The sequence below is a fragment of the Malurus melanocephalus genome, unplaced genomic scaffold (assembly GCF_030028575.1).
Source record: "Malurus melanocephalus ecotype Western Australia unplaced genomic scaffold, MMel_1.1 scaffold_1193, whole genome shotgun sequence".
NCBI lineage: Eukaryota > Metazoa > Chordata > Aves > Passeriformes > Maluridae > Malurus > Malurus melanocephalus.
In genome coordinates, this window is record NW_026624425.1 from 14977 (window position 1) to 30566 (window position 15590).

The 15590-nt window shown below is 41.4% G+C and overlaps 1 protein-coding gene across 1 annotated transcript in view; it reads left to right on the forward strand.

The window, feature by feature from the left end:
* Positions 1-8289: 8289 nt before the first annotated feature.
* LOC130586526 (myosin heavy chain, skeletal muscle, adult-like) overlaps positions 8290-15590 on the forward strand; it is a 15758-nt gene continuing 8457 nt past the window's right edge. The window contains exons 1-17 of the mRNA XM_057387341.1: positions 8290-8493; positions 8581-8724; positions 8816-8972; positions 9554-9581; positions 9680-9794; positions 9880-9972; positions 11054-11117; positions 11219-11317; positions 11411-11514; positions 11592-11730; positions 11980-12098; positions 12187-12336; positions 13280-13450; positions 14386-14692; positions 14777-14862; positions 15319-15406; positions 15500-15586. Coding sequence (XP_057243324.1) covers positions 8290-8493; positions 8581-8724; positions 8816-8972; positions 9554-9581; positions 9680-9794; positions 9880-9972; positions 11054-11117; positions 11219-11317; positions 11411-11514; positions 11592-11730; positions 11980-12098; positions 12187-12336; positions 13280-13450; positions 14386-14692; positions 14777-14862; positions 15319-15406; positions 15500-15586 — 2155 coding nt within the window. The remainder of the gene's footprint in view (positions 8494-8580; positions 8725-8815; positions 8973-9553; positions 9582-9679; positions 9795-9879; positions 9973-11053; positions 11118-11218; positions 11318-11410; positions 11515-11591; positions 11731-11979; positions 12099-12186; positions 12337-13279; positions 13451-14385; positions 14693-14776; positions 14863-15318; positions 15407-15499; positions 15587-15590) is intronic.

A 15590-nucleotide genomic window follows, 5' to 3' on the forward strand; every position in this document is an offset into this window, starting at 1 on the left:
TTTTTTTTTTTTTAATTTAAACATGTCTGTAGGCCTCAGACTTGCATAAACAACTTTGTGAGCTGGGTTTAAGCAAGTGTAGTGACTATTCCATTTCATGACTTCCAAGCACTGTGAATCCAATCAGGTCTCAACTTTCAGGGGTGGCTGAACCCCTTCTTACATCCAATGGCCCATCATTGTCCCTGTAGTGACAGAGCCTTCTTTAAGGCTGGGGCTCCTGGGAGCTTCAGAACAATCAGGATGCTRGATATAAACCTACAGTCTCAGTCAGATGTCTCTGTTCTTTACCATGCTGAAACAGTAGAACTGTGCTTTTATTTTTTTMTTTTTCTAACCAGATCACAGAACAAAACTTTTGCTGTGGAATGCCAGAAGTTTTGCACCAAAGTGATGTACGCGTCCCTCTGGTGTATGACTACTTGATGCCAGGAAATGGACACATTCATTGTGTGAAAAATTATGTTTGGTTATKAAATACAAAGACACTGCCACTGACTCCAAAAATGTCTAAGCAGCACATAAGAGAGGCTGTGGGAGCCTCAGATCTCAGCAAGATCACAACATCCATGTTATGTTACATATTCTAACTGGGAACCTCCTCTTGGCAAGTGTCAGAGACAAGATCCTAGGCTAGGAAGATCTTRATACAGATATTCTTATGTTCATTTATTAAGGAAACTCCCTTGTCCAACCATCCAGGAGCCACTCCAACAGTCACAATCACTTTTTCAAGCGTAAATAACAGAAGGCTGTAGTCCCTCACAGAAGAGGCCTTTGCAATTCCTGAACTTTTTGCAAAATGTCAGGGAAAAGAAAGAATTCTGCATTGACATAGCATGTAATACCAGGGGAGCATAAARCAAGAGACCAGAGTTACACTCTCTGAATAAACAACACATTAACAGGTACCAGAGAATTCCTTGGGATTGACATTGCAAAAGAATGTGGTATAGGGTTCATGTAATCAAAATGGTGACAGTAACATTCTGAGGGGGAACAAGAGGTTACAAGGCAGGAAACAGCATGACAAATACAATTCCTRTGTAGAGTGGATAAATAATATATCAGGGTGTGGTACAAGGAGCAAATGCTGATGGCAGCATAAAGCACTACTAGGGGAAAGGGTGCATTGAACATGCAGCAGAAGACCTCTTGTGGGGGATATTACTCCCCTGGAAATGTTTGTACTTCCTCCATAGATTTCAAGRGCACACCGGAAGGATTCTTCTTTGCTTGGAAAGAAGCAGTTCCAGATAGCTCGAACCTCAGAACACCAGTGATGGTAGCCCATCTTATCCATATTGTTTCATAGAATCATTAAGGTTGGAAAAGACCTTTAAAATCACCAYGGTCAACTGCCAACCCAACACCGTGTCATGGTTTGAACAACAGGTGTTTGGCTGTCCTGAAGGCAAGGACCTCCCTTGGAATGGTGAATATGATTCCCCATCCCTCCAAATTACTGTAACTTTGAAATAAGGCAAGGATATGGGTAAAAGGGAATAAAAGTTTTTACTAATATGTATAACAAGGTGAAACAAGCAACAACAGTGATAGCAACAACCAACCCAACCACAAACGCAGTGACAGATGACAACCTTCTCTGAGCTGTCACACACASCCTCCCCTTTGGTGCAGTTCCAGTCCSAGCCTGGYAGGGGCGCTGTTGGCTCCTGGCCAGGCAGGGCRGGTGCRATGATTCCCCCGCGGCTGCAGGGGCGCTGTGGCGCGGGGTCCCCGCTGGTTTCAGCTCTCTCACGTGCAATGGTGGGCACAGCTGGCAAAGATGGATGGAGAAAGGTTCCTCTACGAACTCACAGGAGGAGCTGAWMCYGGTGCTCCCTCTGGATAGCTAGAGGACAGGAACCTCAGAGCAGCCAGATGGGCAAAGAGATGAGCATAATCCCACAGCTGTAGACGAGAGGTATCAGAACTCAACCACTGTAGCTGGAATCACAGGGGCCCCGGCAAGGCAGAGGAGCAGCAGCCACAGTTAGCAAGCAGAAACCTACGGCAGGACGCTGGGATGTGCAGCAGCAGCCTGCGAGCTCTCACCTGCAGGCAGCAGGTCYACYGTCCTYCCCCAAGCCAAGCAGGGTGAGAAGTGAAGCTACCCACCCCACCCCCCCCCACACACATTTTTTTCCTGAGCTCAAAACTCTTGCAGCAGCTCTGCTCTCCACAGAGAGAACAAACTGTCAGATACGAGGAATGCCTTGAGAAGCCCTTCTGMCCCCCAGGGCTTGGCAACTTCTTTTGTCCTCCCTGAGCACCTGGTCATTAAGGTAACAACCTGCCCATGAGTGTATCTTAGGGATACACTCCTGCCTTCAGGAGTGGGAAAAAAAAAGGGAAAAAAATTCCCCAAGAGGGGAAACAAAAGGAGAAATCCTCACCTCCAACACACCATCACCCTGTTTATGAATAAACCATGTGCCATATCCACATGGTTTTCAAACACTTCCCGGCAGGTACCTCTAGGGTACACCACCARTTGTTGGTCTCCAACTAGACTTGGTGCCACTCAGCACTACCCTCTGAGCCTAGCCTTTCTGCCAGTTTTCAATCCACCTCACAATCTGTTCATCCAGCCCACACTCCAACAGCTCTCCAAGGATCTTAGGGGAGACACTGTCAAAGGCCTTCCTGAAGTCAAGGTCAGCAATGTCTACTCTCATCTACCAAGCCACTCACTTCATCATAGAAGGTGATGAGGCTGATCGAGCATGACTTTCCCTTGGTGATGAAGCCATGCTGAATACTCACAATGATTTTCTTGTCCTCCAGGTGCTGGGAAATGGTTTCTAGGATCAGTTGCTCCAACACCTTCCAATCCTTGAGGTGATGCTGACTGGTGTGTAGTCCCCTGAACCGTTTTTCATGCTCACCTTGAAGGCAGGAGTGCCATTTGGTTTCCTGCAGCTTTCTAGCATTTCTGTTAATCATCATGATAAAGATTATCAGGAGTGACCTCATWGTGACACCAGCCATCTCCCTCAGAACTCGTGAGTGTATACCTTCAAGGCCTATAGACTTTTGTGTGTCCAGTTTGCTTAAGTACTCCTTGGCCTGTTCCTGTTCCTCTTCCATCAAGGCTATGCCTGCCTTGTTCCAGACTTTTTTCCTGCTCTCTGTGCCCTGCATTTCCTGAAGGTATTACTATCACTATTAAGTACCTCAGACCTTTCCATRTCATGTGCCACCAGGGCCCAGGCCCAATTCAGCATTGGCCCTGCATTTTCCTTCTCCTTGACCATGGAGAAGAGAAAGCTCTGGGGAGGCCTCACTGCAGGCTTCCAGTACTTAAAGGGAGATTACAGAAAAGAGGGAGAGTGACTATTTTTCACACAGGCAGATAGTGACTGAACAAGGGGGAGCAGTTTTAAGCTAAAAGAGGATGGCTTTAGGTTAGATATGAGGGAGAAATTCTTTAGTCAGCAAGTAGTGAGGCACTGACACAAGTTGTCCAGAGAACTGTGAATGCTCCATACATGAAAGTGTTCAAGGCCAGGTTGGACAGGGCCCTGAGCAACCTCATCTAATGGGGAGGAATCCTTTCCCATGGTGGGGTGGGTGGAACAAGATGTCCTTTGAGGTTCCTTCCAACCCAAACCATTCTATAACTATAARCTCAATCCCATGTAGGCTTGGACTTTCCTAACCTTATCCTTGATTGTTCAGACACTGTCTCTTGCAGATTTTCCCAGGTTACTTGTGTTACCTCCACTCGTTATTCTGTGATTTTGAATCTTGTGTTTTGTCAGAACCTCCTTTTTCATCCCCTCAGTCCTCCATAATCTTTACCTGAATTACTACTCCATCCTGACCATGTGCCTCAAGAAATGCAAACAGTAAAATTACCCGTCATTTCATATAGAGTCTCACATGGCTGTCTTACATGTTAGAGCTCTGTCAGCTGAGTATTAAATACTTCTGGCCTTGAAACAAGCATGTCTAGGTATCTCRAGAATGTCCTTGATGACAAAAAAGTATTCTTGGTGGGGAAAAGTAAACTGAGAATAGCTGTGAGAGAAGTTTATGATACTTACTGAAGAAAAATAATATTGATGAGTTCAGGGTAATATATATAGGAACAGCAACCCTAAGTATCAAATATAGTGATAGGCACTGTTCAGATCTCTGGTGATACAATATTAACACTGCATGTTGTCAGATCTTGGGAGAAGGAAAGTAGCATTAGAAATTGTGGGGGGATGATATCAAAGCTAATTAGAACTAAATAATGATTYCTGTACATGAGTTAAGATAGGTTATTTTAGTACTATTTGCAATGTTATTTGGAAAGGTATTGTTRATTTTTTTCCTATTTTGGGAAGAAATAAATATTGACCAGGARATAAGTACCACCAAAATAAGGAACTTTTCAATTCATTCATTTAGGCTATGAATATCATTGTCAGAGAGTTCTTTGGATGCCAAAAACTGAAACTGATCTTCAATTGATTRTATCAAAGGAACAACAATCTAACGGATTCTTGAGCCCATTCATGGATCCTTCTATGAATCTCTAAACTCAGGATTTCCAGAATATTGAAAGATACACAAATAAATGTTATTTTATATTTACATCCAGAGACGGAATACAACTTAAAGAGCACTTAGAATGGTTCAAGGTGGCTATTCTTCCTGAGATATTGTGTTGTGTTACAGCTGAAAGAAGTGAAGCAGAGTAATATTTGATAATCTAAGGTAAGCAGTGCAGACAACAGTGAAATCCACGTATCATATCCAAGATCTGTAAGTAGAGAGCTCTGTGAAAGGATGACTGTCATCAGACATATGATGGCCTCAGAAAAAGCTGAAGCATGCATCCAAATGTCACTGTGCTTGCCCAAAGAATGGTTGTCCCTGCTCCCTTAGCTCAGATTCATGAAGCATCCATGGCCTTACAGTTATTAGTGGTTACCCTCATTCCTCTAGTCATCATTAGCTGTATTTCCCTCCTTAGGAAYCTTCTCATATTATTTATAGGCGATTTATTCACATAGCTAGTAAGAGACCAAAATTTTCTAATTATATCTAGTAACATCACTTTCCAGTTTTCAGTTCATTCAGTTTGCCAGACAATGCTTTGCCAAAAACAAGGTTTGCCAGAAATGCTTTGCCCAAAGACAGAGGAGGCATCTGCAGCATGCGCTGACCAGACTCTATAAAAGAGTCCTTGAATCTGGGCTGTTCTGTCTGCAGAGAAAACTTCATGGTAAGTGCATGTCTGTTATTAGCAGAAAGAGACAGCATCCCTGCAGTCCACACGTCCCACTTCAGCCCTGCTGTCTTGATGCACATATAAGTACCTTCAAGGCTTTGATACTTGTACAATAAAGTACATTTATTGCAAGCAGTTTTCACTTTGCAACCTGTCTGTGGAATTCTGTGCAGCAATAATGAGAGATCTGCCATTTCTGCTTTACAGCACTGATCATCTTCCAGTCTGCAAGACATCTTCTCACAGCGTAAGAGGTAAGAGCCTCATTTGCTCACATTTAAGGGACAGAAAAAGCTGGAAGATTTCTGTAGAACAGATTTTGTCATGGTGACAGATTAAAATTTTTTTGGCAGTTGCTGTATTCCCATATGTTCCTAGCCACTGCTCTGTTATGACAAAGAAAGCATGCTGATGGCTGGACAGGTTGCACACAGCTAGCAAGATTTCCTAAGTAGTGTGCTTGAAGACACTAGCCACTATGTAATGCCAGGAAATGCTTCTTGGGAATTCCTTATGTTTAATTATGGAACAGTGAGGTAAATGATCTATTCTGGTATGAAGYCCAGACAGACAGAGCTAGCCAACAGAACAGACTATTGCAAAATCCTACAGACTTGTAACAAATTATGAGTATTACTGCATATGAAACTGGCCAATAAATGTATATGAAAATACTTTCCAAACAATACTCCAGGGTTATAATCKGTATGTAGGCCTCCTACTAGTAAACTTGGTAAAAATGCAAAAATAGCTATTCAACTAACCACACAACAAAAAGGGGGAGGTACTGCTCCTATTCCTATGAAAGAGAACTAAGGAAATGGAGAATCTGCATGCTACTAGGAGTAGCTGCAAATGTTTGTTAACATTTTGGGTTTTTAGCTAATTAAAAGTTATGACAACTTAACAAGCTGCCTGTTTGTCTGACTTTGTAGGAATTTTAATACTTTCTATTACTGGCCACGTGTTATTTCTTTGGAAGTCCAGTACTACATTTAGATATCTGGCTTTGATTTATAAATTCTTGAACTAAGGTTTCTAGATTTGCCTRTAGTTATTTCCACAAACAATTAACATAAGAAGAAATAGTTGGTCATGCAGTACTTTAACCTAATGAATTATCTGTCCTTATACGCTCACATACTGCTTTCCATAGTTAAGGCACTTGCAAGAGATTTGTGCCATTGTCAAGAAAGTATCAGTGAAGTTGATTGAAGGTGAAAGCCTTAGTAAAATTTAAGTGTGAAATCAAATAGGAAGTGAGCTACAATTTCTACAATTACATTTTTGAACAACAGAACATCAGGAGGTGGGGGTGAGAATGGGTTGTTCAGACAGAACAAACATCTAAAATTTCCAGTATGACTTTCATAGATCATTGAAACAGTTCCATTGTCTACAGACAGGATTACTTCTAATTTAGACCTGGGCTTATCTCTCCATTTAAACCCCAAAACAAATTTGTGTGTATCTCTAAAACATCTATTGGATGCAAATTGGTAAGCACAGGGTGTCCCACTAGCATACGGAGCACAGCTGACAGCACAGCCAACATTCACAGATAGTTACAACWGTAGGAAAGTGGTTTGATACATCTACCCACACTTTATAATCACAATCTATTCTAAAAACCTCAAAGGCTGGAATCTGAGCTTCCTTTAGCCTGAGGAGTTTAGATTTGCCTCACCTATACTTTAGATGCTTGCCCTTGCCACAAGGTTGTAAGACATTCTGCATCACAGGATGGACCTTTCTGCTGGAGGAGGTGTGCCATTAGGGCAACATCCATCAATATGACAGGAGGACAAGCAGGATGGCAGTTTCTTCAAGAATGGAGTTGTTTAACTTCTACACTTCTGTCCCTAAAGCTTCCTGTTGAGTGACACAGAGAGAGAATTTGTACACCTTATTTCAAAAACTGTTGTTTTGATGCCGGGCTGCTTAAATCATTTGGGATGAGAAGCAAACAACTCTAGTGAATGATTCAGAGCATCAGCAAAAGACAATATGCCCTAGATAGTSCTCAGAACACCTTCTGGACCATTAGCAACCCAAATGATGTACAGAATGCATCCTCAGGAAGTGTAGATTAGACTTGTAAATATGCTACAGAGCAGTGTTACCCTGCTCTTTAATCTTCAAAAGACTTCTGTAATCCTTGTGATCCTCAAAAGACTTCATTCTGAAGCTGTCAAGAACCTCACAAATTTAAGAAAAGGCAATGTGAAATCCTGCATATGAGAAAGAATAGCCCCATGCAACAGAGTATGTTGCATTTCATTTTGTCTGGAAGGCCACTTTGCAGAAAAGGGTCAAACATTCTGATGCAAGTGACAAGTTTACCTTGGGGGAAGGAAGGTAAACAGCACATGGTCAGACACTCATAAAAGCATAGCCAGCAGGTAAAGACAAGTGATTCTTTCCCTGCATTCAGCTCCCATATCTGGAGCACTCTGTTCAGTTTGGTACTTTCTGGTGACAATACAATGACGCTCTGAAATGAATCCAGTGGAGATCTTCCAACATCATTTCAATATAAGTRGGAGAAAATTATGCATGAGAWGAGGCTGAWGYAGTGAGGTTTGTCTACACTGGGKATGAAATTTAAAAGTGTTTATCTTMTTGTTRTCTTCAACAAAAGGAGGTGGTTATATCATAGGAAGAGTCAGACTCTCCCCGGATGGGTAGAATGAAAGGCTGAGGGATAAAAAAGACAGGTTTTGGCCACAGAAATGGGATTAGTTAATAAATAGAGGGGGAAAGCACCATCAGGGTTATCAGAAATTAAACTGGGATGAAAGTGGTCTGAGATACATCTGTTCTTGGACATAATAAAAATTTCACTGGAAAAAGATGTGGGGACCTGCATCCAACATTTGCCCYGGTTGCAAGGTGAAGCAAAGAACTACTCAAGATTCTTCCTGAATCCCACATTCTATTRCACTGTTAGGGTCTAAAAATAAACTGTGTGACAGCAAAAAGTATTGACTCATTTGGGTAACATATCTGCACTTTGACAGTGTTCCCTCCTCCAGCAAGCATCCCCATAGATCGAAGCCATGTCGACAGACGCTGAGATGGCSATCTTTGGGGAGGCGGCTCCTTACCTCCGAAAATCAGAGAAGGAGAGAATTGAGGCCCAGAACAAACCTTTTGATGCCAAGTCATCCGTCTTTGTGGTACATGCAAAGGAGTCCTATGTGAAGAGCACAATCCAGAGCAGGGAATCCGGCAAAGTCACTGTCAAGACCGAAGGGGGAGAGGTGAGTAAAATGCAAGATTTACAAACAGCACTTCATTTGCACTCTGGCTCTTAGCTGACATGCGTGTACCTTCCTGCCTGCTGGCAGACTCTGACCGTGAAAGAAGATCAAATCTTCTCCATGAACCCTCCCAAGTAYGATAAAATYGAGGACATGGCCATGATGACCCACCTCCACGAACCCGCTGTGCTGTACAACCTCAAAGAGCGTTACGCAGCCTGGATGATCTACGTAAGTGGCAGCAGCAGCTTCCTCTGGGCAGCTGCAGGAACTGCTGTGCCAGGCTCAGGGGAAGCCARCGTGCTGTCTCCCTTCCTCGCAGACCTACTCGGGTCTCTTCTGYGTCACTGTCAACCCCTACAAGTGGCTGCCGGTGTACAACCCGGAGGTGGTGTTGGCCTACCGAGGCAAGAAGCGCCAGGAGGCCCCTCCACACATCTTCTCCATCTCTGACAACGCCTATCAGTTCATGCTGACTGGTGAGTGGCTCTGTTGATCTCAGAGGTATTGGATCATAAAATTSTCWGAAGGGRTRCTCTGTCTCAGCWGTGTGAAGAGACTTTTTCAAWGCTTWCTTGGTTCTGACACACACATCTRTTGTGGGTTTTACTATTTWCTATTAAAAATTTGCTATTKTTGCTACAGTTTTAAATKAAAGAYACCTCAGCATYCRGTGATGTATTTTGACATTTTSTTTCATACTTTTAARTACRTGCTGTATAAGTGAGGGTTCTCAGTGTGATCCCTTCAAAAAGACATTTTAATAAGTGTTCACAGAGTTTTCCTGATAAATATCTTTACTTGTCACATCATTAGAGTTTTATTTCAGCCATAGCATTAATTACCACTAACTTAAATGGGATTTTTTCATGTTAATAGTTCTAAAAGGGAAGTTTAGTTACCATAGAGAGTTAATGTGTCAGGAAAAAGGATAAGCCAACTGGACTAAGTGTAACAAGGTATATTATTATATCTGTAATGTCGTAACTTACATTTGCTGCATTTATTTTCAGTCTTTTGCATTCTTTATTTATAAAGTCTATCTCTTTCTGCCTCACAGATCGGGAGAACCAGTCCATCCTGATCACGTATGTACACCCCCTGCTCGGGTCCCTGTGGGGCTGCCTGGTGCCAGGGGACCTCCTGCCTGACCACACGCTCTCTGCTTCTCTCTGGGCTTTGACAGCGGAGAATCCGGTGCCGGGAAGACTGTGAACACAAAGCGTGTCATCCAGTACTTTGCAACAATTGCAGCYAGTGGGGACAAGAAGAAGGAGGAGCARACATCAGGCAAAATGCAGGTGAGTCAGGAAGAACAGACCGAACACCTGACCTGTCATTGCCTTGTCAACCAAACACAGCCATTAAAGAATTATCTCCCTGCAGGGAACGCTTGAGGATCAAATCATCAGCGCCAACCCACTGCTGGAGGCCTTTGGAAACGCCAAGACCGTGAGGAACGACAACTCCTCACGCTTTGTAAGTTTTTGATCAACAAAGCTGTCATTGATATGTGAACAAGGATGTCAGAATGTGCTGTCACTTCTGAGGTGTCAGAGTCAGATGACTGTTCATTAAACTATTTCCCCATATTTTGCCAATTAAAATTTAACTAGAGTATCTAATTAAAAACACATCATCAAGTACAATGCAGCATACAAAGGGGGATAATTTAAATATGTTCAAATATCCATATATATATCTATAAATATATATACACATATTCTTAGTCTGTCATACAGGCTGAAGACACAATTTTGTGGAAATTGACATAACATAGAAGAAAGAAAAGATAGGGCATACAGGATGGAAATTGCTGGATGGAAATTTTGCTGGCCTTTATCAGCTCTGGGTTTTAAGCACAAAACTGGGCAGATCTATTAATCAGACAATGTCATAAGTTTTCTAGAAAAGGGGTAGGGACATGGATGTCTTCAAYACATCCTACCAGAAAACAAACTACTATATTGCATGTTCTTTTGACCTTTTTAGAACAAAAAGACCTTCATATGTTCTATTAGATTAACTGTTACTGTCCTTGAAAAATCACAWTGCCAATCCATAGTCTCAGCCTAAAGCTCCTTGTTTTCAGTGTGTTGCCTCTACCTCTACAACATAGACAGTACAACAGACTTCTGTTCTTTTCACAAGACCAAAAATTCTCAATTAACTTTCACACCACCAAAATCTGCCTTCACAGCATGCTTTCTGCTTAAAAGATGGCTTTTAATGAACTATATTTATGTGTTTGAATTGCAACAAAAGTGACTCAATAAAATGCTTTATTAGTGGTCTTCTCATTCATGTGCATTCATGGTTATCCATTAAATAGTAGTGGATAATAAAGCTCACATTTATCCACTAGCATTGGCAGTATAGAGAACTTAGTGAATTTGGTTTTGTCCTGTTTTGCTTTTTTAAAGAAAAAAAAAGGTGAAACAACTTCTAAGTTTGAAGCATGTCCCCTGTGGARAATGTACASTCATGGTAATATTKCATGCTTACATGTTTACARTCAYKGTCAAATTTCAAAATRCCTTTTWTTGTTTCCCCTCTSAAGGGCAAATTCATYMGAATCCACTTTGGGGCCACAGGCAAGCTGGCTTCTGCTGACATTGAAACTTGTAAGAGACCACCTGACCTCATCCCATTTCTTCTACCCTTTCCACCTCAGTGTTCTTTCTCAGGCCTGACTCTGTCCTACCATCCTTGCCTTGTCCTCCAGATCTGCTGGAGAAGTCCAGAGTCACTTTCCAGCTCAAGGCGGAAAGAAGCTACCACATCTTTTATCAGATCATGTCCAACAAGAAGCCGGAGCTAATTGGTATGGAGTACTATGAATTGTTTGATAAAATCTGGATGTATTTAACATTTATCTTCATTCTCACACCCGGATACATCCTATTCCTCTTAACAGACATGCTCCTCATCACCACCAACCCTTATGACTATCAATTTGTGAGTCAAGGCGAGATCACTGTTGCCAGCATTAACGACCAGGAGGAGCTGATGGCTACAGATGTAAGTGTCACAGAGCACATTGGTGTGGTGAAATTTCCTAATGGCCCAGAGGTTTATTTGACCGATTCTGTTGCCAGAGTGCCATTGACATCCTGGGTTTCACTGCTGATGAGAGAACAGCCATCTACAAGCTGACAGGGGCTGTCATGCACTACGGGAACCTGAAGTTCAAGCAGAAGCAGCGTGAGGAGCARGCAGAGCCTGATGGCACAGAAGGTATTGAAACCTTATAGGACTCCTAAAACAAAAAATAGCTACATAGCTGACAGATGGCAATCGTGTATTTTGCTTCTGTTTGCTTTCCCAAATACATAAATCTCAGCTTCCAGGCTATTCGTGCCTCTAAATTTCCCTTCAAGATATCATAAAATTTCAGTGCTGAGACCAACAGCTACGTCTTAGAGGACATCCACTTTCAATTATCACTTCTCCTCTGTCACTTTCTCCATCTCTCTTCGTGTTCAGTTGCTGACAAGGCTGCCTACCTGATGGGTCTGAATTCAGCAGACCTGCTCAAGGCCCTCTGCTACCCCCGTGTGAAGGTGGGGAATGAATATGTGACCAAGGGCCAAACTGTGCAGCAGGTAACAAATTGACTGGGAAGCTCTGTCATCATTTGTGTGCTTTCCTTTGTGTGCTATTTTTCTTCTGCTCCATTCTTKTTTGGTTTAGGTATACAATTCAGTGGGTGCCCTGGCAAAGGCTGTTTATGAGAAGATGTTCCTGTGGATGGTTGTTCGYATCAAYCAGCAGCTGGATACGAAGCAGCCCAGGCAGTACTTCATTGGTGTCCTGGACATTGCTGGCTTYGAGATCTTTGATGTAAGTAACACAGAAATCATRGTCWAATCTTGTAAAAGCAGTTAGGTGTCAAGAGAAATTGGAGATTTTTGGTGGCTGGGTTTTTTTTTTAAACATTACACTGACTTGTAATTTCAAATTAGTAATGTATGGTTTGAAAAATATTTATTTTTTGTTTTCTGGAAATATTTTCCTTTCTTGTATATGTCAGTGCTTTTTCCTCAGGCCAATCCATGAGCTTCAATGGGTCTTTATGTAATATCTTTATATGATACACAAGGAAGAACTATCTTCCTTTTACATAATCAGCACAAATGTTGCAGTTTTTCAATAATTTGAACTTAATATTAAAAAAGTCCRGAGACAAATAGAACATAAACACCCAGGACACAATATCACAGACTGTAGGAAAAGTAAGGTAGACTTAAGTCTCACACACATGTTATCCAAGGCTTTGGAAGATGAGACCAATATATACACTTTTCTACTTAAGAGCCAAAGGTTGATTCCAACAGGAAGAGTACATTGGCAGATCTAATTCAGACTGAGAGGTTCTATAGATATTTATGGAGGCTATCTGRGTCCAATCCAGGGCTGGCAAACACTAACAATGTTTAATGCTTTTGTAAGGGCAATAAGAAATTTTATGTTAGAGAAAAGAGTGACGTAAATTGTACCTTCATAAGACTAACAAAAAAGTTGGAAAATTGATTTAAAAAGAAATCATATATCTAAACATCATTAAAGTAGCAAAGGGGAAAAAAAGGCCAAAAAATTTTCCCACAATCAAATAAAAAATTCTCTTTAAAATAGTTAATTGGACACTTTAATATTAAAACCATATTTGTCTTACCTTGGCATCCCTGCATGGGATTCTGAGAYGGGATTCTGAGTATTAAGGAGAAAGCTATGCAGGCAGCTCTTCATCTAGAAAATGAGTAAATCTTGTCTTTACATTCTGCAGTTCAACAGCCTGGAGCAGCTGTGCATCAACTTCACCAATGAGAAACTGCAACAGTTCTTCAACCACCACATGTTCGTGCTGGAGCAGGAGGAGTACAAGAARGAGGGAATTGAATGGGAGTTCATTGACTTTGGCATGGACCTGGCTGCCTGCATCGAGCTCATTGAGAAGGTGTGTTGATTACATTTAAGATTTTTTTATCAGTTTCATGACAGAATTTCAGGATTTTTCTTTAGCCTTGCCTTTTCTTGCACWAATGTTTTACAAACTTACCTATTATTATCCATTTGTGTTGCTGACTATTCAAAAAGTACCATTTCGGTATTTTATGTATTATAAAAGTAAGTTCTAAGAACCTTTGTGATCTAAGACCCTTAGGTTATCCATTAACTACACTGCTATGCATTTTTTATAAACTAACTGTAATTTTTCTTGTATAGCAATAGAAGCATTGATGTAATCATACATAACTGCATGAAAAGAATTCTGYGGAGATGAGCTTTCTAGTCTACAAAGAGCATCTCTTTTCAGGGATCCAGACACAATTTTAGTATTATTATTTCAATATTAACACTAGCATATCTGAAACATAAATTGTAAAAATAATAGGTGCCTATAAAAAAAAAAAAAAAGTACTGGATGAAAAGGCTTCAACAAAAACACTATTAGCAGACAGTTTTGTGTAACATCCTCTGGTATAGGAATGGAAAGACAGAGATGTATCTTCAAAAATAAGATTTCGGCAAGTAGMTGAAAGGTCTGTTGATCTGTTGCATTGAGGTCAATTTTAGTAAGACACCTTCAACTGTGCAAATTACTTTGTGAAGGCAATAGTGTAAGAAACAGATCACCTTTCAGCTCATTGGTTTCAAAAATTATTTAGAAAATTTTGTGTGACCAATGTGACAATATCAGTCATTAAATGCATTCGTTCCAGACACAAATTTATATATTATCTAGACGTGCGAATGCAAAACTTAACATAGATTTCATCCATTTTTGATCCAAAAATTCAACCAATTTCTCTGTTTCCTGTTCCTTACTGCAGTCCCCTTCTGACAGCAGATCTGTATTTTATCACTGCTATTTTTTGTTGATTCTCCCAGCCCATGGGCATCTTCTCCATCCTGGAAGAGGAGTGCATGTTCCCCAAGGCAACTGACACCTCTTTCAAGAACAARCTCTATGAYCAGCACCTGGGCAAGTCCAACAACTTCCAGAARCCCAAGCCTGGTAAAGGCAAGGCTGAGGCTCACTTCTCCCTGGTGCACTATGCTGGCACAGTGGAYTACAACATCACTGGCTGGCTGGAGAAGAACAAGGACCCTCTGAATGAAACTGTCATTGGGCTGTACCAGAAATCATCTGTGAAGACAYTGGCTTTACTTTTTGCCTCTGCTGGAGGAGAGGCAGGTCAGTTTTCTGAAATGTCATCTCTTTGACACCCAGTGGTTGGTCCCTAAAGCAACAGATGTTTCATTATCTTTACTTTATCAGAGGCCAGTGGTGGTGGTGGTGGCGGTGGCAAGAAGGGTGCCAAGAAGAAGGGTTCATCTTTCCAGACTGTCTCAGCTCTTTTCCGGGTACGTAATCACCTTGTCTTTTCATTGTACATTTTTAGCTGGCTCAGACACAGAAAAAAATGAAAAAAAATACCACCAACCCACCAACCAACCAACTAACCAAAATACATTCTAAATGCATATAGCTTCTCTTTAGACCACCATCGAAAACAAAAATCTTATGGAAAGAAACATAGCACTGTAAAAATCTAAAGTTAYACTTTATATAAACATAAACTTTGTCATAAAAAAATGCCCACTTTCTATTATACATGGGGGTGATAGTGAGTTTTTTCTTTTCCTACACAGTGATGTTTAATGCTCAGAATCAGAGGGGATTGATTAAAGGTATTCTCAGCTGACAATTTTCAGCCCAGTGCATCTTCATTGATGGATCTTTTATGTTAAATTCAAAGAATGTAAAGGGCTATTTTTTCCACATTTTTTATAAACACAAACTAAATCACAATCCCACAGGAGAATCTCAACAAGCTGATGACCAATCTGCGGAGCACTCACCCCCATTTTGTGCGCTGTATCATCCCCAATGAGACTAAAACACCTGGTAAGAKGCTCAAGCAGAAAGGTACYTGCTCTGAYASATCCATTSCCCTCTGCACTGCAATCTGTGCCATTCATTTGTGCTCTGCATTGCCAGGTGCCATGGAGCACGAGCTGGTGCTGCATCAGCTGCGCTGTAACGGCGTGCTGGAAGGGATCAGGATCTGCAGGAAAGGATTCCCCAGCAG